The 24,506-nt window shown below is 45.6% G+C and overlaps 1 protein-coding gene across 2 annotated transcripts; it reads left to right on the forward strand.

Moving 5' to 3' along the window:
* The first annotated feature begins 32 nt into the window (after positions 1 to 32).
* On the forward strand, positions 33 to 24,443 carry GLOD4 (glyoxalase domain containing 4). 2 transcript variants are annotated; one of them, XM_087956048.1, is made up of 10 exons: positions 33 to 282; positions 2,426 to 2,475; positions 4,156 to 4,276; positions 6,672 to 6,816; positions 9,940 to 10,076; positions 12,489 to 12,575; positions 14,015 to 14,084; positions 14,498 to 14,544; positions 17,756 to 17,842; positions 23,615 to 24,443. In XM_087956048.1, exons 1-10 carry the CDS (start codon positions 193 to 195, stop codon positions 23,678 to 23,680), a joined length of 900 nt encoding a protein of 299 aa, XP_087812174.1. In that variant the 5' UTR covers positions 33 to 192; the 3' UTR covers positions 23,681 to 24,443. The 2 variants fall into 2 exon arrangements, with proteins under 2 accessions (XP_087812174.1, XP_087812171.1); XM_087956045.1 differs by lacking the exons at positions 17,756 to 17,842; positions 23,615 to 24,443 and having other exon boundaries at positions 14,015 to 14,065; positions 14,477 to 14,566.
* Positions 24,444 to 24,506: the final 63 nt, after the last annotated feature.

A 24,506-nucleotide genomic window follows, 5' to 3' on the forward strand; every position in this document is an offset into this window, starting at 1 on the left:
TCCGGTTAGAAATAGCCGTTCCTATTGGCTGTGGTTTTCAATTGGTGGAGGAGGGAATTTTCTGTAGCGGAAGACTGAGTCTGCGTGGAGACGGGGCTCCGTCTATGTTGTCTGTGACGTTATCAGACGGCGACACGCCGCGACAAAATAAAATAGACAATCCAAGAACTCGTGATTTTCTGAGAGAAGAAAATGAAGGCAAGACGCGCGTTGCATTTTGTCTTCAAAGTCGGCGACCGAGCTCAGACCATCCGTTTTTACCGAGAGCTACTGGGCATGCGCGTAAGTAGGCTGCTGTGGAGGAGGCGGTCAGAGAGACCCGGGAAAGCGCGGAGGGCTTGGAACCGAAGAGATGACGTCATCACTAGAGGCACCCTGAGGCGGAAGTCCACCGAAAATTGATTCCCTAGAGCGGCCAATAAGCTACTGCTAGAATAGATAGAACAGAATAGAATACCTTTATTGGCCAAGTGTGATTGGACACACAAGGAATTTGTCTTGGTGTAAATACTCTCAGTGTACATAAAGAAAAGGCACATTCATTAAGAATCAAGAATCATAACGTGCAACACTTAATGATAGTCATAGGGTACAATCAACGATCAAATCACACTAGGAAACAGTCAATATAAATCATAAGGATACAAGCAACAAAGTTACAGTCTTACAAGTGGGAGGGGATGGGTGATAAGGAGTGATGAGAAGATTAATAGCAATAGTAGAGTACACTTAGTAAATAGTTGGACAGTGTTGAGGGAATTATTTGTTTAGCAGAGTGATGGCGTTTGGGAAAAAACTGTCCTTGTGTCTAGCTGTTCTGGTGTGCAGTGCCCTATAGCGTCGTTTTGAGGGAAGGAATTAAAACAGTTTATGTCCAGGATGTGAGGGGTCTGTAGATATTTTCACAGCCCTCTTTTTGACTCGTGCAGGACACAGGTCCTTGATGGAAGGCAGGTGGGTAGTAATTGTTTTTTCTGCAGTCCTAATTATCCTCTGGAGTCTGTGTCTGTCCTGTTGGGTGGCAGAACCAAACCAGACATTTAGAGAGGTGCAGATGGATAGACTCAATCATTCCTCTGTAGAACTGCATCAGCAGCTCCTTGGGCAATTTGAGCTTTCTGAGTTGGTGCAGAAAGAACATTCTTCGTTGGGCTTTTTTGATGATGTTTTTGATGTTAGGTGTCCATTTTAGGTCATGTGATATAGTAGAACCTAGAAATGTGAAGGTCTCTACTGTTGATACTGTGTTGTCTAGTGTTGTAAGAGGTGGTAGTATAGGAGGGTTTCTTCTAAAGTCTACCACCATTTCTACGGTTTTGAGTGTGCTCAGTTCCAGATTGTTCCGGTTACACCACAAGGCAAGTTGTATAACCTCCCTGTCTGTATGCAGATTCTATAACCTCCCTGTCTGTATGCAGATTCATCATTGTCTCGAATGAGACCAATCACTGTTGTGTCATCAGCAAACTTCTCTTTGGAACAACGTAGCTGCTTAAGTTAGCTGTGAATCAAGGTTTATTGTTACTATATATTTGCAGGTTCCTTGTTGGTACACATAAGTCTTCACAGAAGCTAACATATGATGTTACAGTATCTGTGAGCTCATCTAGGTCTGCAGAGGCATCTTCAAAAACATTCCAATCAGTGCAGTCAAGGCAGGCCTGGAGTTTCAGCTTTGCCTCATCCAACCAAGTCTTCACTGATTTAATTGTTGGTTTAATGGTTTTAAGTCTTTGTAGGCAGGTACAAGGTGAATCATGCAGTGGTCAGAGTGTCCCACAGCTGCTCGTGGTGGTGACTTGTTGCATCCAAGTTTCCTTGGCTAACGTTTGCTTTCGCCAATCATAACCTTTAACTTTAAAGATTTACATTTAAATTATTTTCTATGCACTAAATAAGACCGTAGTCCATGTGCAGGGAGTCCTCAACTTACAACACTTCATTTAGTGACCGTTCAAAGTTAACAATAGCACTGAAAACAGTGACTTATGATCCTTTTTCACACTTATGACCATTGTAGCATCCCCATGGTCACCTGATCAAAATTCACACTCGGCAACTGCTTCGTATTTATGACCGTCGCTGTGATCATGTGATCCCCTTTTGCAACCTGGCAAGCCAAGTCCATGGGGGAAGCCAGATTCACTTAACGACCGCATTCCTAACTTAAGAACTGCAGTGATTCACTTAACAATGGTGGCAAGAAAGGTCGTAGAATGGGGCCAAACTCCCTTCACAACTGTCTCACTTAACAACATAAATTTGAGTGCTCAATGGTGGTCATAAGCCAGCTACACCCGAAACTGGATGCAGGATTCCAGGTGTGGCCTCACTGAGGCTTTATAAAGCGGTACTAATACTTCACCAGATCTTGATTCTGTCCCTCTTGTTTACTGACCAGTTTAATGTGGGTTTGAACCAACAGGTCCTGAGGCATGAAGAATTTGAAGGAGGTTGCAAGGCCACCTGCAACGGGTATGTAGGTTTCATCCCGATTACTCTTAATCAAAGGAACTATCTGGATTTGGAGGGTTTACAGACTGTGGTGTCTCGTTTAACAACTGCCTCGTTTAGCAGTGGAAATTCTGGTCCCAACTGTGGTGATAAGTCGAGGCCTACCTGTACCCTCCAGGCTGTTCCAAGATGTTCTGACCAAGGCTTCCTGAGACAGTAACAATCACACGCTGTTCCCCAAAACCTTGTTTTTATGATTTCACCGGCTGTGAATTATATGCATTCACAGCCTGTAATGAGTCCCAAACAGTTTGTGAATAGTCTGCCATAGTCTTTTGGGATAAGGCTGATAAGCAGCCACCTTTATCTCCCTTGAACTGCTGCCAACGACTGAATTGCCAATTAGCTGTACTACAAGGCCAAACGGAGCACAGAGTCAACACGGAACTTCAGATCTTAAACCGACCAGAACGAACAAAGTTGCTTCCTGCAAAGGCCCTTTGCTCCTCCTTTATGTCTTGTGGGAGGGGCCAATCATCTCCAAGCCTTACTCCCAAGTCGCCCCTTTTGTCTTAACTGTTCTTGCCTTCTGGCAGCTCTGCGCAAGCGCACACTGGGAACAGGCTCCCCCTGTTCCTCTGCCTCACTGATGTCAGATTCTGGAGGCTCCGGAGTTAGGACATAACTCCCAGATGGCCCTGGCCCCATTTCTGTGTCAGACGCAGATCCCTCGTCTGAGCCCTCCCCAGATTCCAGGATTGGCTCATGTTCCTCCCCACTGTCTGACTGTCATGACCCGGGGCATGGCACAAAAATAACAAAGTCACCAAAGTAGATAAATTCCCTTTAATACCTCCAACTTGTCCCACAATGTCCAATTATCCTCGGCAGAAGATCAAACTCTTCCAAAAACAGTCTACAAGGGGAAGAAATGCAGTCCAAACCCCAAGTACAGATAAAGTAGTAATAAAAAAACAACAACACAAACCATGCTGAAGTAATTAACACGACAGACCAGGATAATAACTTGCAGACTTCCCAAAGATAACGAGGCACACACAGTTGGGAGGACGCCAAAACCCAGATAAGCCTCAACAAAGATAATGCACGTTTTGCTTCCAGCAACTTTGCCGTTTTAAACAGTCTTCCCAGCTGCAGCCCATGAAGGGGATCAGGGCCCTTTCCTCCCCTGTAAACCACGTTGCTCCCTTTTCTGTTCCTCCCTGCGTGCCCTAGGATGAAGAGGGGGTGGGCCTGGGTCTTCCTCTGAATGCCCAGCTGGCCTGTGCCCTTCCCCAGTTTCCTCCACAGCCACCGGAGCCACACTCCCACTCCCTGTCAGCTGTTCCACCTCTCCCTCGGAATCAGATTCCAACTAGGGCATGACAACACCTCTGCTGCCAGCTTCACAGGACACCGGCAGACCACAACAGGAGGGAAGGGGAAAGCATAACAGATCCGTGGTGGGATTCAAATTATTTTACTACCGGTTCTGTGGCCGTGGCTTGGTGGGCATGGCAGGGGAAGGATACTGTAAAATATCCAGTCAAAAAGTTGTACTTGCTGGTTCTCCGAACTACTCAAAATTTCTGCTACCGGTTCTCCAGAACTGGTCAGAAGCTGCTGAATACCACCTCTGTAACAGATATTTCTAGTTGTGATGCTGTACCTGTAAACAAATTAAGGCGAATATGTTTTTAGTCCTTATGATGGCAAATGGAGTAAAACTATGGTCGGCTACGGACCGGAGGACGGCCACTTCGTCGCCGAGCTAACATACAACTACGGTGTGGGGAATTACCACCTTGGCAACGATTTTCTGGTAAGCGTTATTCCCAATATGGCTTTGTGATCATTATATATAATCTGGAATTGGCATAAAAAGGAGGAAAGGCAGTTCAGGTTGTTCTCGACGTTCAGCAGTTCGTTTAGTGACTGCTTGACATTACAACAGCACTGAAAAAAGGGATTTATGACCGGTTTACGACTGTCACAGCATCCCCCTGGTCTGTCAGAACATTTGGCAGCGTGACGACCTTGAGGAGATAACCCAGGAGCAATACACAGCACACACAGACTTAGACCAGGGGTTGCCGACTTTTTGGACCTCAGGGACCACCAAACCCATCATTTTAAATCCCGTGGACCAGAGACCCTGGGAAAATCCCCCCAAAAGTCTGCAGGAAAATCCCCCACCCCGTTTTCCTACCGATCGATCGTTCTTTATTTGGGATCGCAGGATACCCTCTCCAGTTCCATTCTCGGGGGGGGGGGGGGGAGAGAGAGAGACTGAGATTGAGACTTTTGGCTTTGTGCAAGGAAAGCAGCAGAAGCAGCAGAAGTCTTTCTTTCTCTCCCCCAGACTCCGCTAGAAATGAGTCTTTGCTGGAACAGCCTCTTGGAGCAGGAGGCCTTGCAGGGTCCCAAAGACTCATTTCTGGTGGAGTTTGGGGGAGAGAAAGAAAGACTTTTGCTGCTTTCCTTGCGTGCAGCCAAAAGCAGAAGAAGAAAGAAACAGCCCTGTGGCCAGGTGAGGCGCGTGGGGCAAGTTCCCCCCCCCTCTGCCCTTTCCCTCCTCCCCTCACTACCTCGTGTTGTTCGCAATGCAAGCAACGCAAGCCTTGTCTTCCCACGGGCCATGTGGGCGGCAGTTTTGTGTTCCCACACAGCCTGAATTAATTGCTTTGGGGGGTGATTTGGGGGTGACATTTCTCTGAGGACCACCAAAATTTTCTCGCGGACCACCAGTGGTCTCTGGCCCACTAGTTGGCGACCACTGACTTAGACAGTAACAGTGATTTAATATACAACAGTTTTATAAAGACAATATACACGTGGTGGCAAAATACCTTTACAAGTAAGCTTTTCTTCCTCCTAACACATGGAGAACTTCTGCACTGAATTCAGTGTTCCAGTGTTGGAGCACCCACAACTTCTGGTGGGAAGCTGTTTCACTGGTTAATTGTCTTCACTGTTAGGGAGTTTCTCCTTAGTTGCTTCTCTCCTTGGTTGAGTTTCCATCCATTGTTTCTTGTCCTGCCTTCTGGCGCTTTGGAAAAAATCAGTTGACCCCCTTTTCTTCTTTGTGGCAGCCTCTCAAAATACTGGACTCGTATCGTGTCTCCTCCCCTTGTCGTTCTTGTCATTAAACTAGACCCGTGATGGCGAACCGATGGCACGCGTACCACAGGTGGCACGCAGAGCCGTTTGTGCAGGCACGCGAGCCCCCAAGCAAAGTTACCTCACTGCGCATGCACGTACGTGCCTCCCAGCTGATTTTTCAGGCCTTTTCCGGAAATACCGGAAGGGACAAAACGGGCCCCATTTTTCGGCCTGCAGAAGCTTCCCTCAAGGCTCTGGCAGGCCGAAAAGGTCCTCAAACAGGCTGAAAATCAGGCGCAGTGCAGGTAAGGCGGCAGTGGCGTGTGTGGGGGGGAATTGAACGCACACGTGCAGGGGGTGTGTGGGGGCCACGTGCATTGCTTTCTGGGTGCTGGCACGCGAGAATGCATGCACAAGCGCACAGGCAATTTTTCAGCACAGGAGCCCAGAAAGGTTAGCTACTGTCAGTCGGTGCTCCATTCAAAATCCAAGAAAGAAATACTTAGACTCCATAAATTAGAGAAAAGAATTCTTTTACTGAAAAATGAAGGGGTAGCATCAAATAGGATTCCGAATCTGAGAATTTAGGCGCGCAGATCACATATACAAAGTGATGAAGTTGTTCCCACCCGCCATAGTTCAAAAGATTCTTCCAATTAAAAGTTCTGGATATGATCATGTGGACCTCTTCAGGTGGTGATGAGGCCTCTGTCCGTTGACCTTGGCATATTTTGATAAAGGTTTGCAGCTGCGCAGAGAAAAGAAAGCTAAGCGAGAAATAGAAACCTAAAAGCAGGAATTTATACTCCCCCCCACTCCTCATTTACACAACACAAGAATGTAAGACCTCCAGCTCTCTTCCCAGACATTATCCCCTTCCTCCCCCCGTTACTTATGGCAGCCAAAAGATGCAAGGCAGTAGAAAAGATGCAAAGCAGTAGATCTTGAAGGCTGACAGCTACCATTGAACTATATACCCAATTCCTGCAACTGTTCTTCATATGTTTTAGTCTCCAGTACCCTAATGGTCTTTGTTACTCTTCTCTGCTCCCTTTCTAGAATCTCAACATCTTTTTTTATTATCCTTCCCCCCCCCCCCCCCCGTGCTTATACAGGGGATGACCGTTACCTCGAGCCAGGCTGTGAAAAATGCCAGAAAATTGCAGTGGCCCCTGATGGAGACCTCAGCTGGCATTTATGAATCAGAAGCTCCGGGGGGATATAAGTTCTTCCTGGAAGACAAAGAACGACCCCAAGAAGGTAAATGTTGTGACCTGGGCGTCCCCCAAAAGCGCGAAGCTGAGCTGAGCTGATTCCTCGTCCCGATAAAACCCTTTTTTATTTAGTTTGTTAAAGGGAATTCCTCTCCAGCCAAGTCCCAGCCAACAGTCTTTCAAGACTACAGAACCTTGATCAGGCTTGGAGAGCTGGCAGGCCGATAGCTTCCAAACGCCACACTGTAGCAGACAATACTTGGCAAGGAGTCAGGAACGGCTCTTCACCTGAAGGATTTGAACGAATTGTCTCCTGCAAAGCCCCATTTCCCCTTTTGCTCCTCTTTTATTCCCTATGGGAGGGGCCATTCATCGTCCACCTGTGGCTTTACTCCTGAGTCGGCCCTCGTTCCTCAGCTGTTCCCTTCGTCTGGCAGTTCTGTGCATGCGCACACTGGGAAACAGGCTCCGGCTGTTCTTCTTCCCCACTGATTTCCAACTCCGAAGGCAAGCTGATCACTGTCGGACAGCCCTGGCCCCACCTCTGCCTCCGACACACAGCCCCTCATCAGAGCCTTCCCCAGACTCCAGGACTGGCCCATGTTCCTCCCCAACCTCCTCATTGTCCAAATCAACTGCCAGCTCCTTTGCTGGCCGCTGGTGGGCCACAACAGTAAAGGAGCAGAACAGAACAACGAGGTTGCGGCCACTCTGTTTGCCCACCCGATGATGCTCTGAAGCCCAAATTCAGGAAAGATGATAGAACCATGATGGCGAACCTATGGCTCGCATGCCACAGGTGGCACGCAGAGCCATTTGTGCGGGCACGCGAGCCCACAGGCAAACTTATCTCACTGCGCATGCGCGTGCCTTCCAGCTGAATTTTGGGCCTTTTTCGGAAATACCGGAAGTGACGAAACAGGCCCATTTTTTCGGCCTGCAGAGGCTTTCCTCAAGGTTCTGACAGACCGAAAAAGGCCTCAAACAGGCTGAAAATCAGTTGGACGGCACAGTGCGGGTAAGCGGGGCGGTGTGGGGGAATCGTGTGTGCATGCGCAGTGGGTGTAGAGGGGGGGGCGTATGCATTGCCCTCTGGGTGCTGGCACGCACAAGCACACACAATTTTTCGGTGCAGGAGCCCCCAAAAGTTAGACAACACTGTGATAGAACGTCCCCAAGAGCTTTGAAGAACGATGAATAAAACAGCACCGCTTGATAAATCATTAGTTAAGACCACACGCCTGGAACATAGGTAGTCCTCGGCTTACAACAGTTCACTTAGTGACCGTTCAAAGTTACGTCGCTTTTTAAAAAAAACAACTAACGAATGTTTTTCACACTTACGATCCTCGGCCACGTGATCAAAATTCAAGACGTTTAGCAATGGATTCATATTTATGACGGTCGCCGTTTCCCGGGCTCACGTCATCCCCCTTTGCGTCCTTCTGACAAGCAAAGCCAACGGGGAAGCTGGATTCATCTAATGACCGTGCTACTAATTTTAACCACGGTGGAAACACCACTGAACCGTGGTGGCAAGAGAAGGTCGTTAAATGGGGCAAAACTCACTTAACAAATGTCTCCCTTGGCAACCTATTGGGCTCGATTGTGGGCTCGTAAGTCGAGGACGACCTGTACTGCATCCAGTGATGGTCCCCATATTACAATTTTGGGAAAAGTGCAGAGAAGAAGAGCAACTAAGATGAGGATTAAAGGCCTGGAAATTCAAACACATGAAGAACGATGGCAGGATTTGGGTTTGGCCCATCTAGAGCCATGATGGCGAACCTAGGGCACGTGTGCCGAAAGTGGCACACAGAGCCATTTCCCCCCGGCACGCAAGAGCTCGCCTGGAAGAGCCCCAGTGCGCATGGGCCGCTGCCGCCCGACAGATGATTGTCGGGTATCTGGCACGCATGCGCAGGGGTGCGTGGGAGAACGATCAGACGCACGGTGCAGGGGTGATCACGCCTGCATGCACACATGTGCAGCACGCGGCGGGGGAATTGCGCGCGCATGCGCAGCTACGCGGCGTGCTGCAGGGGGGTCGTGCACGCATGCACAGATGCGTGGCGCGACCGCAAGCGGATCGCATGCACGGGGGGCAGCACGCACTGTCTTCTGGGTGCTGGAACGCGCAATTATTGTCACAAGGGCAGAAAAAGTGGTTTGCCACCACTGGTCTAGAGAAAAGAAGGACTTGGGGGACATGATAACAGTCTTCCAGTATTTGAGGGGTTCCCACAAAGGAAAGGGAGTCAAGCTATTCTCCAAAACACCTGAAGGCAGGACAAGAAACAATGGATCCCCCCGCCCCCCCCCCCCCCCCCCCCCCCCCCCCCCCCCCCACGGTTGGGGACCCCAAAGGCTGGGCTGCGTCTTCGTTTGAGGGTTCCCACAAAAAAAAGAGCCTCCCCACCCAACCAACGTGAAACTAATGAAGGAGAGAAGCAACCTGGAGTTGAGTAGAAACCAACAGTGAGGACAATTAACCAGTGGAACAGCTGGCCACCAGAAGTTGTGGGTGCTTCACATCACTGGAGGTTTTTAAGAAGAGATTGGGCAAGTCACTTGTCTGAAATGGTGTAGGATCTCCTGCTTGGTCAGGGGCTGGACTAGAAGACCTCCAAGGTGCCTTCCAGCTCTTTGGGTCTAAGATTGTATGATTCTGGATTGATGTCAGAATTCAATCCCGTCCCCGAGGTTAACGTTGATCCCTTTTATGGGAAAACTAATCAAGGATAGAAGCAAGAACCTAGAACTAAGGAGAAACTTCCTAACCTTGAGAAAAATTAACCGGTGGAACAGCTGGCCACCAGAAGTTGTGGGTGCTGCATCACTGGAGGTTTTTCAAAAGGGACTGGACCGTCCCTTGTCTGAAAGGGCACAGGGTCCTCCTGCTTGAGCAGGGGGTTGGGCTAGAAGACCTCTTAAGGTCCGTTCCGGCTCTATTCCATTCCAAGCCCTCGGATATCCTTCCGAAGGGGATGGAAAACAGTGGGACCCACTGCTAGTTGGGATGTGCTGGGGAAGGCCTCTGGTTGACCCATGCGAGGACCCGGACGTAACAGGGTGAGTCTGGTCCAGAGGAAGATGTTTCGAGTGGCTCGCCTTGTCCTGCCACATGAAGTCTGCATTGGAGCCCACCTGTATTGTCCTTATCCTTCAGATCCAGTGCTGAAGGTGACGCTGGCTGTATCCAACCTGTCGAAATCGGTGGATTACTGGTCCAGATTGCTGGGCATGAAAGTGTACGAGAAGGACGACGGCAAGAAGAAAGCTGTGCTCGGTTACGCCGACAACCAGGTGAGAGGCTGGTGTCCTTGGGGCAGTGTTTCTCAACCTTCGGGACCTGAAGGTGGGTGGACTTCGACTCCCAGGATTCCTCAGCCTGCATGCTTTAAGACAGGAGGTGGGCTGATAATCGGTTCGTACTGGTTCACGCGAACCGGGTGTCGATTTTACATCCGGTTCGCTGAACCGGTAGTTACAACGACTGCCTCGGAGTCTCCACACGGCCCATTTCGGATCCCAGATAAGTGCAGGGCCTGAGCGGAGGCTCAGGGAAGTGAAAATGGGCCTCCTGTGGGCTCAATGGGCTTGCCCGCCTTCCGGCCTCCAGCGGGCCTCCGGAGTCCGGGAAGGGCAAAAACGCCCACCCCCCCCCGTGGGTGCAGGAGGCTGACTAGGCCACGCCCACCATGGCCACACCTGCCCAGCAACCGAGCAAAGAACCGGTTGTTAAGTTTTTTGAACCCCACCCCTGCTTTAAGACGTCTGGACTTCCATTCCCAGAATTCCTCAGCCGCCACATCCTAAAAGCACACAGACTGGGGAGTTCTGGGGATTGAAGTCCACCCTTCTTCTTACAGTTGTCAAGAAATGCCACTCTCTATTCATTCCGCCCGAAGTGCCCTGCAGAGTAGTTGGACAGCCAGCCCATAAGGCTCAGCTAAGGTTAGGGTTATGGGATGAGAATGCATTTGGAGGGCATCCCATTGAACAAAGGTCTTGCACGCTAGTGAAACTTTATTGTCAAGGCTGCAGTCCTCACACAGACACCTGAGTTGGGAATGGGTTGTTAAGTGAATCTGGCTTCCCCGTGGACTTGTGATGACCCAAAGGGGCGTGGCACAAAGGCAACCCAGTCAGATAATCAGTAGGAGTCCCTTTATTAGCTCCAACTTTGCCCCCAATGTCTTGGTTACCTTCTGGCTAGAGAAAAACTCTCCCAGGAACAGCCTTTGGTGGCAGAGAATCAAGTCCAAAACATGGTCAACAAAAACTGTAACTATAAGTCCAATCCAGGCAAAATGAGGTAATTAGTCTGGCAGGGCAGGAGAAGAAATTCCAGACATGACGGAACGGCCGTAATTCAACACCGCTGGGAGGATGCCAGGAACATAGATAACCAAAATCAACACAAGATAAAGTCACGTTTGTTCCCAGCAGCTGCCGCACTCAGCATGCATCTCTTTTAAACTCTCTTCCCAGCTGTGGCTAATTGAAGGGAATCAGGGCCCTTTTCTCCCCCATAAGCCAAGCAACCCATGTTGGTCTCTTCTCCGTTCCTCCCTGCGTGCCCTGGGATGAAGAGGGGGTGGGCTTGGGTCTTCCTCTGAACTCCCTCTCCCTTGTTCTACCTCTTCCCCTGCTCTGCCCAGCCAGACTTTGCCCTTCCCCAGCCTCCTCCACAGCCAACGGAGCCACACTCCCTATCAGCTGTTTGTCTTCCCCCTTGGATTCAGATTTCGAAAGGGCATGACAGTCGCAAAAGGGGATCGCGTGACCCTGGGACAATGCAATCATCATAAATACATGCCGGTTGCTAAGGGTCTGGATTTTGATCATGTGTCAATGGGGATGCCACAACGGTCATCAACTGCGGTGCGCTTTGCCCATTTTCAACTCAGTTGCTTATCTTCTACTGCAGCCCCTGGGACTAAAACAACGAATCAGCTGTGCTATAAAAAAAAAAAACAGGAAATAAAGCACAGAAAGACACTTCCTGTCCAGCAGTTGTTCACTGGTTCAGAGTATTGCAGTGTAAATTCAGTGCCAGAAAAGTAAACGCAGATGGCCGAGGCTTCATTTCACTTCTTTATCAATACAGTATATAAAGTAAATTTAACAAGACCAGTTGTAGATTTCTCCAACAGGAAGCAAACTCAAACAAGCAGACATGTTACAGGTTCAGAGCAGAACAGCCGCTCAACAGCTCAGAAACAGGCATCAGTTTCACTTTAGTTCAGCAAGCAAGCAGAGGCGAGAAGCAGTTTCATTTTCAATAGACAGACTCAAAGCTTAACATAGCTTCAGAGCGGCAGAGCTTAATAAAGAGCCACGCCTAGGCTACTTCTAAGTTTCAGTTTCCAAACAGTCTTCATTGGCTGACTTAGTTGCTATGCCTTTTCACTGGCTGACCTTGTGACCAGGCTCTATTCCAGTTCATGGGATATACCCTGGACAGCAGTCTACACCCAGATAAGCAGCGATTGACCCCAGACAAATGCTCAAGCAGAAAGTAAGTAGAAAACCACGCTCCCAAGTCAGATGGGCAGACTAGAACAAGACCATAGAAGTCCACCCAAGTTTACAATTCAGGCCTTTTTTGCATCCTGAACCAGACTGGGAGCTGCCTGAAAACTGGCCGGTGTCATTTTGTGTGGCTTATGTTGTTTGTAAACCCAATTGTTCTTATTTTTATTTTAATTCTAGTGTAAACTCGAGCTGCAAAGCATCGGCCAGGATGTAGATCACGGCACAGCCTTCGGACGCATCGCCTTCTCTTGCCCGAAGGAAGAGGTGGGTTATTTTGTCTTTTACAAGTAGTCCTCATTTTACAACCAGAATTGAGCCCAAATTATTTTCCATTGCTAAGCAAGTCAGTTGTGAATTATGCCTCACTTTGTGCCTTTTTTTTGCTAGTCATTAAAAGAATCATACAGTCATTAAGTGAATCCAGTCCCCCCCCCATTGACTTGGCTTATCAGAAACTAGCTAGGAAGATCACGTAACCTCAAGATGCTGCAACTGTCATAAGTACATGCCAGTTGCCAATCGCCCCAGTTTTGATCACATGACTATAGGGATGCCACAAGTGTCGTAAGTGTGAAAAACGGTGAAAAGTCATTTTTTGTGTGTGTCATTGTAACTTCGAACAATCACTAAATCATCGGCTGTAAGTCAAGGACTTACCTGGATGTTTATAGTACAAAGCAGTGTCAAAAACATGGAAGGGATTGAGGATTTTGAGCAACAATGCTTTCAAAAATGATTTCTTTTTATGTTTTGAAAATCCTCTGTTTTGAAAATACTCCCTTTTTATATTTCGAAAAGGTTTTTTCTGTTTTGAAAATTCTATGTTTGAAAATCTTTTTATGTTTTAAAAAAAACCTTTTAGGTTTTTAAAAATCTTTTTACATTTTCAAAATATTTTTATATTTTCAAAATATTTTCTTTTTACCTTTTGAAAATGCTTCACTTACATTTTGAAAATGCTTTCTTGTCGTGTTTTGAAAACGTTTTTGTTTTGAAAATACTTTCTTTTTTACATTTCAAAAATCTTTTTACATTTTAAAAGCTCTGTCAACTAAAAAATACTTCTTTACGTTTTGAAAATATACTTTCTTTTAAACGTTTCGAAAATGCTTTGTTTTTACGGTTTTTGGTTTTTCTCTTTTGAAAAATCTTCCTATGTTTTGAAAACCTTTTTAAAGTCTTTGTTTCAAAAAAACGTTTTTACATTTTCAAAATACTTTCTTTTCGTGTTTTGAAAATCTTTTTGTTAAAATTTTTTTGAAAATAATTTCTTTTTAGGTTTTGATTTTTTCCCCCCCTGTTTTAAAAACTTTTTACCATTTGAAAATACTTTCTTTTTACCTTTGGAAAACCTTTTTACATTTTAAAAAGTCTTTTTACGTTTTGAAAAATCTTTTCACATTTTCAAAGTGCTCTCTCGTTACATTTTGAAAATACTTTGTTTATGCTTTGAAAATGCTTTCTTTTCATCTTCTGAAAATCTTTTTATGTTATGAAAATACGTTCCTTTTACATTTCGAAAAGGCTTCCTTTTCACGTTTTGAAAATACACTTTCTTTTTCTGTTTTGAAAATACTTTCTAGAAAGGGGGGCTTGTTATTTGCAGCAAATTAACCGTGACTCTCTTCTATTTGGTCTCTTCTCTTCCCACCCCCTCCCCAAATGTCTTCTTCACTGGATCCTGTTTCGCATCATTTACCAAGTTGCCTGTTATTGAAGCCTTAATGAAAAAGGAGTACCAGAAGATTTTGACCCTCTGGGAGCCCGACACCCCCCGAAAAAAACCGTGCAACCGCCCTTTTTCCCGCCCCGTATGTGAGTGGCCCCCCCCCTTTTTTTGCCCGGCCCCAGTTCAAAAAAAAAAACTTTTCCCGGGCCCGGGGGGGGCCGAAAGAAAAAGGTTTGGGGTTAGTTTTCCCCAACTAAGTACCCCCGCCGGGTGTTCTTAACCCGCCCAAACAACACCCCCCCCCCCCCCCCCCCCCCCCCCCCCCCCCCCCCCCCCCCCCCCCCCCCCCCCCCCCCCCCCCCCCCCCCCTCCCCCCACCCAAACCCCCCCCCCCCCCCCCCCCCCCCCCCCCCCCCCCCCCCACCCCCCCCCCCCCCCCCCCCCCCCCCCCCCCCCCACCCCCCACCCCCCCCCCGCCCCCCCCCCGCCCTGGGACCGGGTGGTGAGCCTGGACACGCCCGGAAAGCAACGGTGCAAGTCGTCATTTTGGCCGGGGGGACCCCTGCTGTAAGTGCCCTTAAAATAAATATGTTACTGGATCATGAGCCAAGCTTTGTTTATTTCCACTCCCTGCCTTCCAGAGATAGACTACTACCCTGTTTCCCCCCAAAATTACGACCTACCCTGAAAGTAAGCCCTAGCTTGATTTTTTACACATGCGCCCAATATAAGCCCTACCCTAAAATAAGCCCTAATTCGGATCCTACCCACTCTAGAGTGGACGGGTAAAAATTAAGCAAGGATGGGGGGATATGTGAAACTGCCTTACTGCTTGTTCTGACCCAGGCTTCATTCAAATGAAGGAAACACATGCTGTGTGTAAAAGCAAACCTTTTTTTAATGCGACGCTGGGAATTATTTGCATTCCCAGCCCAAACTCATTAAACACAATTGTCTTGAGATAAGGGCATGCCTTTCAGGGTTGTAAAAGGCTTCCAAGAAACAGAAATCCACTTAACTAGAAGAAGATAAACCGCCAGAAGTTCCAGCAAAGACAAACCAGAGTTCGCAGGGCTTCGATGAGGAATCAGAATCGAATGAACTTCTTTGCTTCCTGAAAAAGAGTACATCACCAAAGGCTGGCTTTTATCCCTCCTAGGAGGGGCAATCACCTCCCAGCCTTACTCACGAGTCGCCCCTTTTGTCTCAGCCGCTCTCACCTTCTGGCAGCCCTGCGCATACGCACACTGGGAACAGGCTCCCTGGGTCATCTGCCTCGCTGCTGCCAGACTCCAAAGGCTCCGGAGTCAGCACCCCACTCCCAGATGGTCCTGGCCCCATCCCTGCATCGGATGCAGGACCCTCGCCAAGTCCTCGCCGGACTCCCTGACTGGTTCCCTTTCGTCCTCACTGTCCAATACCTCTGCCGTCCGCACTGGCTGCCGGCGAACCACAACACCGCTTACCTTTGGACAGTTGTAGCCAGGCCTCGCACACCCCGACACTTGTCTTGCCGGCCCATTTCTTCGGCAGCCGGCAAGGCTGGTAAGGCTTTGCTGAAGGCCTCTGGAGCTGAGAACAAAGCTCTGGATCGATCCTGAGCTCTGTTACCGGCTGCGGAGGCCTTCAGGAAAGCCTTGCTGGCCGCAGAAGAAGAAGTTCCTAAAGGCCTCTGACCGCGAAAAAGAGCCAGGGACAACGCATGCAAGTTAGTCAGTGGATGATATCCCCCCCAAAATAAGACCTGGTGCCTTTTTGGGTGGCCAAAAAAATAAATAAAAGTAAGACAGGGTGTGATGACCCGGAGTGTAACACAAACGTAACAAAATCCAAAATGTAAATAATGAGGGGGATCATGGCCGCTTCCTCTCTCGTAAGCCAAGTTGTTGCCTTCTCTATTCCTCCCTGTGTATCCTAGGAAGCAGAGGGGACGGGCCTGGTTCTTCCTCTGACTGCCCAGCCGGCCTCAGCCCTTCCCCAGCCTCCTCCACAACCTCTGGAGCCACACCTCCACTTCCTGTTGGCTGTTCCTCCTCTCCCTCCGAGTCTGGGTCTAACAAGGGCACGACACTGGGTCTTATTTTGGGGAAAACATTGTACTAAACATGAAGGCTCCATGAAAAACAATTATGGCTAAGACCCGGAGGAGCTGGTGATACAGATTGTCCTTGAGTTAGGACCTCAGTTGAGCCCAAAATTTATGTTGCTAAATTTCAGACTTGAAAGCACGGCAAAGCTCACATGGTTGGGAAGACGCCAGGAACACAGATAAGCCATGGCAACACAGGATGAACTCACGTTTGTTCCCAGCAGCTGCCGCACTCAGCTTGCATCTCCTTTAAACTCCCTTCCCAGCTGTGGCTAATGAAGGGAATCAGGGCCCTTTCCTCCCCCATAAGCCACACACTCCACGTTGCTCCCTTCTCTGTTCCTCCCTGCGTGCCCTAGGATGAAGAGGGGGTGGGCCTGGATCTTCCTCTGAACTCCCTCTCCCTTGTTCTGTCTCTCCCCTGCTCTGTCCAGCTGGATTTTGCCCTTCCCCAGTTTCCTCCACAGCCAACAGAGCCACACTCCCGCTCCCTGTCAGCTATTCGGCTTCCTCCTGAGATTCAGATTCCGACAGAGGCATGACAATTTACAACAATTTAGCGACCGTTCAAAGTTACTGAAAAAATTACTTATAACTGTGTTTCACACTTACGACTGTTGCAGCATCTGAATAGTCACATGATAAAAATTCGGACCCTTGGCAACCTGACTCATACTTATGACGGTTGCAGCGTCCCAGAGTCACGCAATCCCCTTTGGCGATCTTCTGGCAAGCAAAATCAATGGGGAAATCCGGATTCACTTCAAAACCGTGTTGCTGACTTTAACGACTGCAGCAGTTCACTTAACGGTGGCTAGAAAGCTCGCAACGGGGGGTAAAACTCAGCAAGAGAAAAAATTGAGGACTACCTGTACCATTGCAATTCCTGAGTTCTCCAGGCTGTTAAGACTACAGGTAGTCCTCGACTTAACAAACAGTTCAGTCACTGACCATTTGAAGTGAACAACTGGAGCGATTCACTTCACAATGGCAGCAAGAAAGGTCATACAATGGAGCAAAACTCACGTATGTCTGACCTAGCCACAGAAATTTTGGGCTCAGTTATGGTTGTTAAGTCGAGGACTACCCGTATCTCCCCGGTTCTCAACTCATAAATTATTTCTATGGTCTTTTTAGAGTTGCCAACAGAAAGGGAAGGAGTAAAGGGAGTTTGAAAGAGCAGTGCAACAGCTTGGAAATCGAAAGTGCATTCCATAAATAGTTTTCAAAGATAGTAACTAGGTGACTGAAGTTTCTGCTGGGCAAATATCTAACTGGAGAACATGATTGATGACTCTTGGCTATGGATGTGGAGAATATGAATTATGATACACCCAGGGGGGTGGAGGGAAAACCAGGGTCAAGGGTGACAATGAATGATGTGTCTCAGAGTCGGCTACACCCAGGCAGTGCCGGACATGTTAACTCCCAATAAATCCTTTTGAAGTTTTGGAAGTTTGGCTCGAGACTCATGATTTAATTGGGAGGGGTCACTGCCGGAATCCTGACACCGGCAGGTCCATTGAAACTGGTCGCCAAGTGATCGGTTGCAAGCCAAGAAGTACATTTAGTCTCGAAGACACAAAATAAATTTGTGTTCTGATCATCATCTCCACTTCTTGTGGGGCAACCAGCCAAATGATGTTGTCTCATTCGTGTTGGTGGGGTCTCTTCGCTTTCTCGTAGGATGGCCACGAAATTTGCTTCGTGGGGGACGAGGCCTTCAGAGAGCTCTCCAAGGTGGACCCGAACGGCGAGAAGCTCTTGGATGAGGTGAGTTGGGGTCTTCTCTTCCAGGTCTCTGAGAATGTGATGGCCCGGGGCACAGCACAGAGACAACGTTGTGGCCCGCCAAGCGTAACTGGCGGCAGGCTCGGACATTGAGGAGGTTGGGGAGGAACATGGGCCACTCCTAGAGCCTATTACTTATCTCCTTTTCTACTTTTGACTATAACTTTGTTGCTTGTATCGTTACGATTTATATTGTTTTATTTAGTTTCCTGGCACGATTTATGTTGATTCTATCACCAAGTGTTGTATCTTATGATTTATGATGAATGTATTTCTATGATGACTATGACGATGATTTATCATCACTTATAGCTTTTATGTACACTGAGAGCTTATGCACTGAAGACAAATTCCTTGTGTGTCCAATCCCACTTGGCCAATAAAGAATTCTATTCTATTCTATTCTATTCTATTCTATTCTATTCTATTCTATTCTATTCTATTCTATTCTATTCTCTATCCCATCCCATCCCATTCTACTTAAATTCTATTCCTATATCCATTCTATTCTATTGTACCCTATGACTATTATTAAGTGTTGCACCTGATGATTCTTGAATCTTGACGAATGTATCTTTTCTTTTATGTACACTGAGAGCATTTGCACCAAAAACAAATTCCTTGTGTGTCCAATCACACTTGGCCAATAAAAGAATTCTATATTCTATTCTATCCTAATTTCTATTCTATTCTATTCAATTTTATTCTAATTTCTATTCTATTCTAATTTCTATTCTATTCTAATTTCTCTTCTCTTCTCTTCTCTTCTCTTCTCTTCTCTCTTCTCTTCTCTTCTCTTCTCTTCTCTTCCCGTTCCATCCCATTCTATTTAAATTCTTTTCCTATATCCTTCTACTCTATTCTATTGTACCTTATGACTATTATTAAGTGTTGCACCTTATGATTCTTGACGCTTGACAGATGTCTCTTTTCTTTTATGTACACTGAGAGCATTTGCACCAAGACAAATTCCTTGTGTGTCCAATCACACTTGGCCAATAAAAGAATTCTATATTCTATTCTATTCTATCCTAATTTTCTATTCTATTCTATTCTATTCTATTCTATTCTATTCTAATTTCTATTCTATTCTATTCTATTTTGCTGTGATGGCGAACCTATGACACGCAAGCCATCGCCTGGAACAGACCCACTGCGCATGTGCGTGTCCCGCCAGCCAGCTGATTGTCGGGTATCTGCTGTGCATGCATAAAGGCATGCGGTGCAGGGGGGGTTGTGCATGCATGTGCAGGAGGGCGGGTGGGGGTCACGCACACATTGCATTATGTGTGCAGGTGCACGCACTTTTGGCACGCGACGACAAAAAAATTAGCCATCACTGCTATATTGTATTCTCTATTCTATTCTGTTCTATATTTTCTATTCTCTTCTATTCTCTATTTTCTCTTCTCTTCTATATTGTATTCTTTTATTCTATTCTCTATTCCAGTGGTGGGTAACCTTTTTGGGCTCCTGTGCCAAGAAATGTGCGCACGTTAGCACGTGCACACTTGCACGCCAGCACCCAGAATGCAATGTGTGCCCCCCCCTTGCGCATGCGCATGCAATCCCCCCCACGCCACCCCCTTACCTGCACTGTGCCTCACAGCTGATTTTCCGGTTGGTTTGAGGCCTTTTCGGCCTCCCAGAGGCTTGGAAAAAGCCTCTGCAAGGCTTTTCAGGATGAATTATAGGCCCGTTTCGTCACTTCCGGTATTACAGGAAGTGACAGAACGGGCCTATTATTCGTCCTGCAAAGCCTTGCCGAGGCTTTTTCCAAGCCTCTGGGAGGCCGAAAAAGGCCTCAAACCAACCGGAAAAATCAGCTGTGAGGCATGCCCATGTGCAGTGAGGTAAGTTTGCCAGCAGCTCATGTGCCATAGGCTCACCATCACGGCTCTATTCTAGTCTAGTCTAGTCTAGTCTATATTGTATACTCTTTTCTTCTCTCTTCTGTTCTATATTTTCTATTCTATTCTCTATTCTATTCTATTCTATTCTATTCTATTCTATTCTATATTATATACTTTTCTTCTCTCTTCTATATTTTCTATTCTATTCTATATTGTACACTCTTTTTCTTCTCTCTTCTGTTCTATATTTTCTATTCTATTCTCTATTCTATTCTATTCTATATTATATACTTTTCTTCTCTCTTCTGTTCTATATTTTCTATTCTATTCTCTCTTCTATTCTATTCTATTCTATTCTATTCTATTCTATTCTATTCTATTCTATTCTATTCTATATTATATACTTTTCTTCTCTCCTGTTCTATATTTTCTATTCTATTATCTATTCTATTCTATATTGTATACTCTTTTCTTTCTTTTGTTCTATATTTTCTATATTCTATTCTATTCTATTCTATTCTATTCTATTCTATTCTATTCTATTCTATTCTATTCTACTGTTCTATTCTATTCTATTTATTTATTTATTTTTATTTTATTTATTTATTTTTTATTTATTTGATTTGTCAATTGTTTACAAGATAATAAATACAAGTGTATACATAGTTGTGAATATATGAAATGGGTACATATAAGAAAAATAAAAGAATAAGAGAAACAATAGGACAGGGACGGTAGGCATGTTGGTGCGCTTATGCACGCCCCCTACAGACCTCTTAGGAAAGGGGTGAGGTCAATAGTAGACAGTCTAAGGTTAAAGTTTTTGGGGTTTGGGGAAGAGACTACAGAGTCGGGTAGAGTATTCCAGACATTGACCACTCTATTGCTGAAGTCGTATTTCCTGCAATCAAGTTTGGTGCGGTTTACTTTGAGTTTGTATCTGTTGTGTGCTCTTGTGTTGTTATGGTTAAAGCTGAAGTATTCATTGACAGGTAGGACATTGCAATGTATGATTTTATATACCATGCTTAAGTCGGACCGAAGACGGCGTAATTCGAGGTTTTCTAGTTTTAGAATTTCGAGTCTGGTGGCGTAAGGTATTCTATAACGGGTAGAAGAGTGGAGAACTCTTCTTGTGAAATACTTCTGGACTTTCTCAATTGTGTTAATATCACATACGTGATAAGGATTCCAGACTGATGAACTGTATTCGAGTATTGGTCTAGCAAATGTTTTGTATGCTCTGGTTAGTAGTGAGATATTACCAGAGAAAAAGCAACGTAGGATTAGGTTAACAACTCTTAATGCCTTTTTGGCTATGTAGTTGCAGTGAGCCCTAGCACTTAGATCATTAGAGGTGAGTATTCCCAGGTCCTTTACAGAGCTTGGGTCATCAACAAGATCTTGACTATTCAGCTTGTATTTTATTTTCTGATTTTTTTTACCAATATGTAAGACAGAGCATTTATTTGTTGAGATTTGGAGTTGCCATATGTTAGACCATTCAGATACATAGTCTAGATCTTTTTGAAGGGTAGTAGTATTGTCTGTGGTATTGAACAGCTTTACATCATCAGCGAAGAGAACGCAATTGCTCTTGATATGATCACAAAGGTCGTTTATGTAGATTATGAAGAGAGTTGGTCCTAGAACACTGCCTTGGGAACACCACTATTGACAGGTACTGGATTTGATAGGGCGTTCCCAATTTTGACCATTTGTTGTCTGTTTGACAGGAATGCTTCTATCCAGTTATTCAGTTGTCCAGAGATACCATAAGATTTTATTTTTAGGAGTAGTTTGTCGTGTACCACTGAATCAAAGGCTTTGCAGAAGTCTATGTAGATTGCGTCTATTGCTTTGCCCTGGTCGAGTTGTGTAGTCCATATGTTTTTGCAGTGTAAGAGTTGCAGATTACAGGATAGTTTTTTTCTGAAACCAAATTGTTTATTGGAGAGTAGGTTGTTTGTCTCTAAATGGAGGATGATGGATTGGTTAATAATTGATTCCATGACTTTACAGGTGACGCAGCATAAGGAGATTGGTCTGTAATTTTCAACTAGGCTTGGGTCTCCCTTTTGAAGATGGGAATGACTGTGGCTTGTAACCATAGGTTGGGCAAGGAGCTGGTTCTGAAAGATTTTTCAAAGATTATGCTTAGAGGTTTGGCTATGGCAGCGGATAGTTTTCTTAAGAAGTAGGCACATATTCCATCCGGTCCAATAGATAGAGATGGTTTTAGGTTGCGTAGTGCTTTTTCAACGTTGTCTACTGTAAAATCGATATGTATTAGATCATTATTGTTGTCTGTGGTGCGGCTAGGAAACATTGGGCATGATCCATTACTGTTTACAAACACTGAGCCGAAGAATGTGTTAAAGATGTTGGCTTTAATGGTGTCGTCGCTGCAGTCTTTACCATCAGGTCCTATCAAGGGAGGGATGGACCTTGAGTCTTTTAGTTTGTTGTTTACAAAATTGTAAAAAGCACGGGTGGAATTGGTGCTTAGAAAGTTTTCCTCTTGTTTAATGTGGTAATTGGTGCATTCGGTCTTTATCTGGTGGCATAAATTTTTGTATCGGTTTTTGAAATTAGCAACGTGACCAGATTTGTTTTTCCGCCAGAGTGATCTCTTTTTGGATTGAAGTTTCCTTATTGATATGGGTAATCTGCTTTTTTTGTTTTGTTTTTGGAGTTGTTGTTGGTACATATAGTTTGATGACTCTTTTGACTTCAAGTAAAAATATGTTGTAATGGTCTTCAACAGTATTGCATCCAGTGAATAGAGATTGCCAATCGAGGGATGAGAGATCGTTATCTATAAGATCATAGTTGCCTTTTTGAAGTTACAACTAGGGATGACATCGTTGTGGTGATTTTTGTGTGGACGTATGTTGAGGCAAAAGTCAATCATATTGTGATCACTACTGGAAAAGGGTTCTTTGGTTTGTATTCGGTAAATTAAATTCAAACTATTGCAGAAGATGAGATCGAGGCAGTTGTTCAGTCTAGTGTTGTTGGTTACTAGTTGTTCAAGACCTAGATTTGTAATAGCATTGAAGAAGGTTGTGTGTATGATTTCAGTTGTACAATTATTTAGGGTCCAGTCAATATGAGGTAGATTGAAATCTCCAAGAAAGATAAAAGGGTATGGGCAGGATGTAGCCCATGTTAGTAGTGTATTTAGCTTGTTTACATGTTCGATGTCATAATCAGGTGCTCTGTAACATAGTAAGAATCGAATTGTGATATTTAAGGATAGTTCACAGATGATGGTTTCAGGAAGGGCAAGCTCCTGGGTAACTTGGATATTTTTAGATGTAAGGATTTTTTATAGAATATAGCAACACCACCTCCTCGACGATTTTCACGATCTGATCGGTAAACATGATAGTCTCTTACTGTGGTAATGGAGTCGGGGAGAGATGCATTGAGCCATGTTTCACAGACAAATATAATGTTGAAGTTAGCCATATTTAAGAGGATGAGAAATTCAGGTATTTTATTCACGAGGCTTCTTGCATTGAGTAGTTTGCATTTAAGTCCGGCAGCAGTTGGGATTGAGGTAGTTGGGGGCGTGCGTGCCTAGTCTTGGGTGATGGTGGGTGGTGGGTAGTTTTGGGTGATGGTGGGTGGTGGTAGGTGGTTGAGGTAGGGTGGTGGTTGAGGGTAAAAGTTGGGTATTGGTCTACTGTTCTATTCTATATTTTCTCTTCTCTAGTCTCTTCTATATTCTATTCTATATTCTCTTCTATATTTTCTAGTATTCTCTTCTCTTCTACTCTATTCTCTATTCTATTCTATATTTTCCCTTCTCTCTTCTCCTTTCTATTTTCTTTTCTATTCTATTTGAATTATTGTAAGTCGGGAACTACCTTTATTTAATTTTTCTTCTTTGCAGGCAATGGCGGCCGATAAGAGCCACGAGTGGTTTGCCAAACATAATCGCCCAAAGCCTTCAGCATAACCCACCTACGATTCCTTCCGAGCCTGGCAAACAGGAATCCTAAACCCCACCTCCGCGGTTATTGCCAGAGTTTTCTTTTTTCTTTTTCTTTTTAAGTTTCTTTTCCCCGCCTCTTCTGGCTCCTGCGGGGTTTCGCGGTGAGGGGGGGCCGTCATTGTGTATTCCAGCTCACACAACCCTAGCTTTCTACCAGATCCAGTCGTGACGACTGTTTTGCCCAATTACTTTTCTCATTCCAATGAAAATGCAAAAAAAGAAAAGAAAAAGTGTTGTACTTTGGCTGGGAAATTACTTGGAACGGATTGCAAGGAAGATCTCGACCCATCTGGACCTGCTGGCTAAAAATTAGAATTTTTCTTTTGTTGTTGTTGTTTTTTTCCAAACCTTCAATTTAATCCTAGCAGATTGATAATTCCGTTTAACGTGGCTCGAATTTTGAGTGGATAGACAGTGCCAGATTTTGGTGCAGAAAGCACACACAGATGTGCTGTACTTCTAGCCGGGCAAGGGTATTGATTGCAACTGGAGTTGTGATTTTTTTTGACCAACCTTGCTTGCCCCTTTGGGCTTTTTTCTCTTCCTCACCCCAAGCATTGGTGCATATTCCATCCAAGTCAAGATTTATGAACCATAGGGGGTGGCTCAAAGAATTCCTGAATGCTAAACCCGGTTGCAGAGGGGGAAAAAAAAACAGATGTTGAGAATTAACATTGGTCAGCAAAGTCTCAAATGTGAGATCTGTGGAAATTTAAAAAAAAACAACTTATAAAAAGTGCTTGTATATGTTTGTTTCTTTCTTGCAGGCAGTGGTGACCGATAAAGAGTG

This window comes from Notechis scutatus, chromosome 1 (genome assembly GCF_049901735.1).
Source record: "Notechis scutatus isolate UNSWTSFEM ecotype Mainland chromosome 1, rNotScu1.2, whole genome shotgun sequence".
NCBI classification, from domain to species: domain Eukaryota; kingdom Metazoa; phylum Chordata; class Lepidosauria; order Squamata; family Elapidae; genus Notechis; species Notechis scutatus.

Coding starts and splice junctions, on each gene's coding strand:
- GLOD4 (XM_087956048.1), top strand. CDS start 193: ATGAAGGCAAGACGCGCGTTGCATTTTGTCTTCAAAGTCGGCGACCGA. Junction 6,817..9,939: donor CAAAGAACGACCCCAAGAAG/GTAAATGTTGTG, acceptor CTTATCCTTCAG/ATCCAGTGCTGAAGGTGACG. Junction 12,576..14,014: donor TCTCTTGCCCGAAGGAAGAG/GTGGGTTATTTT, acceptor TCATTTACCAAG/TTGCCTGTTATTGAAGCCTT.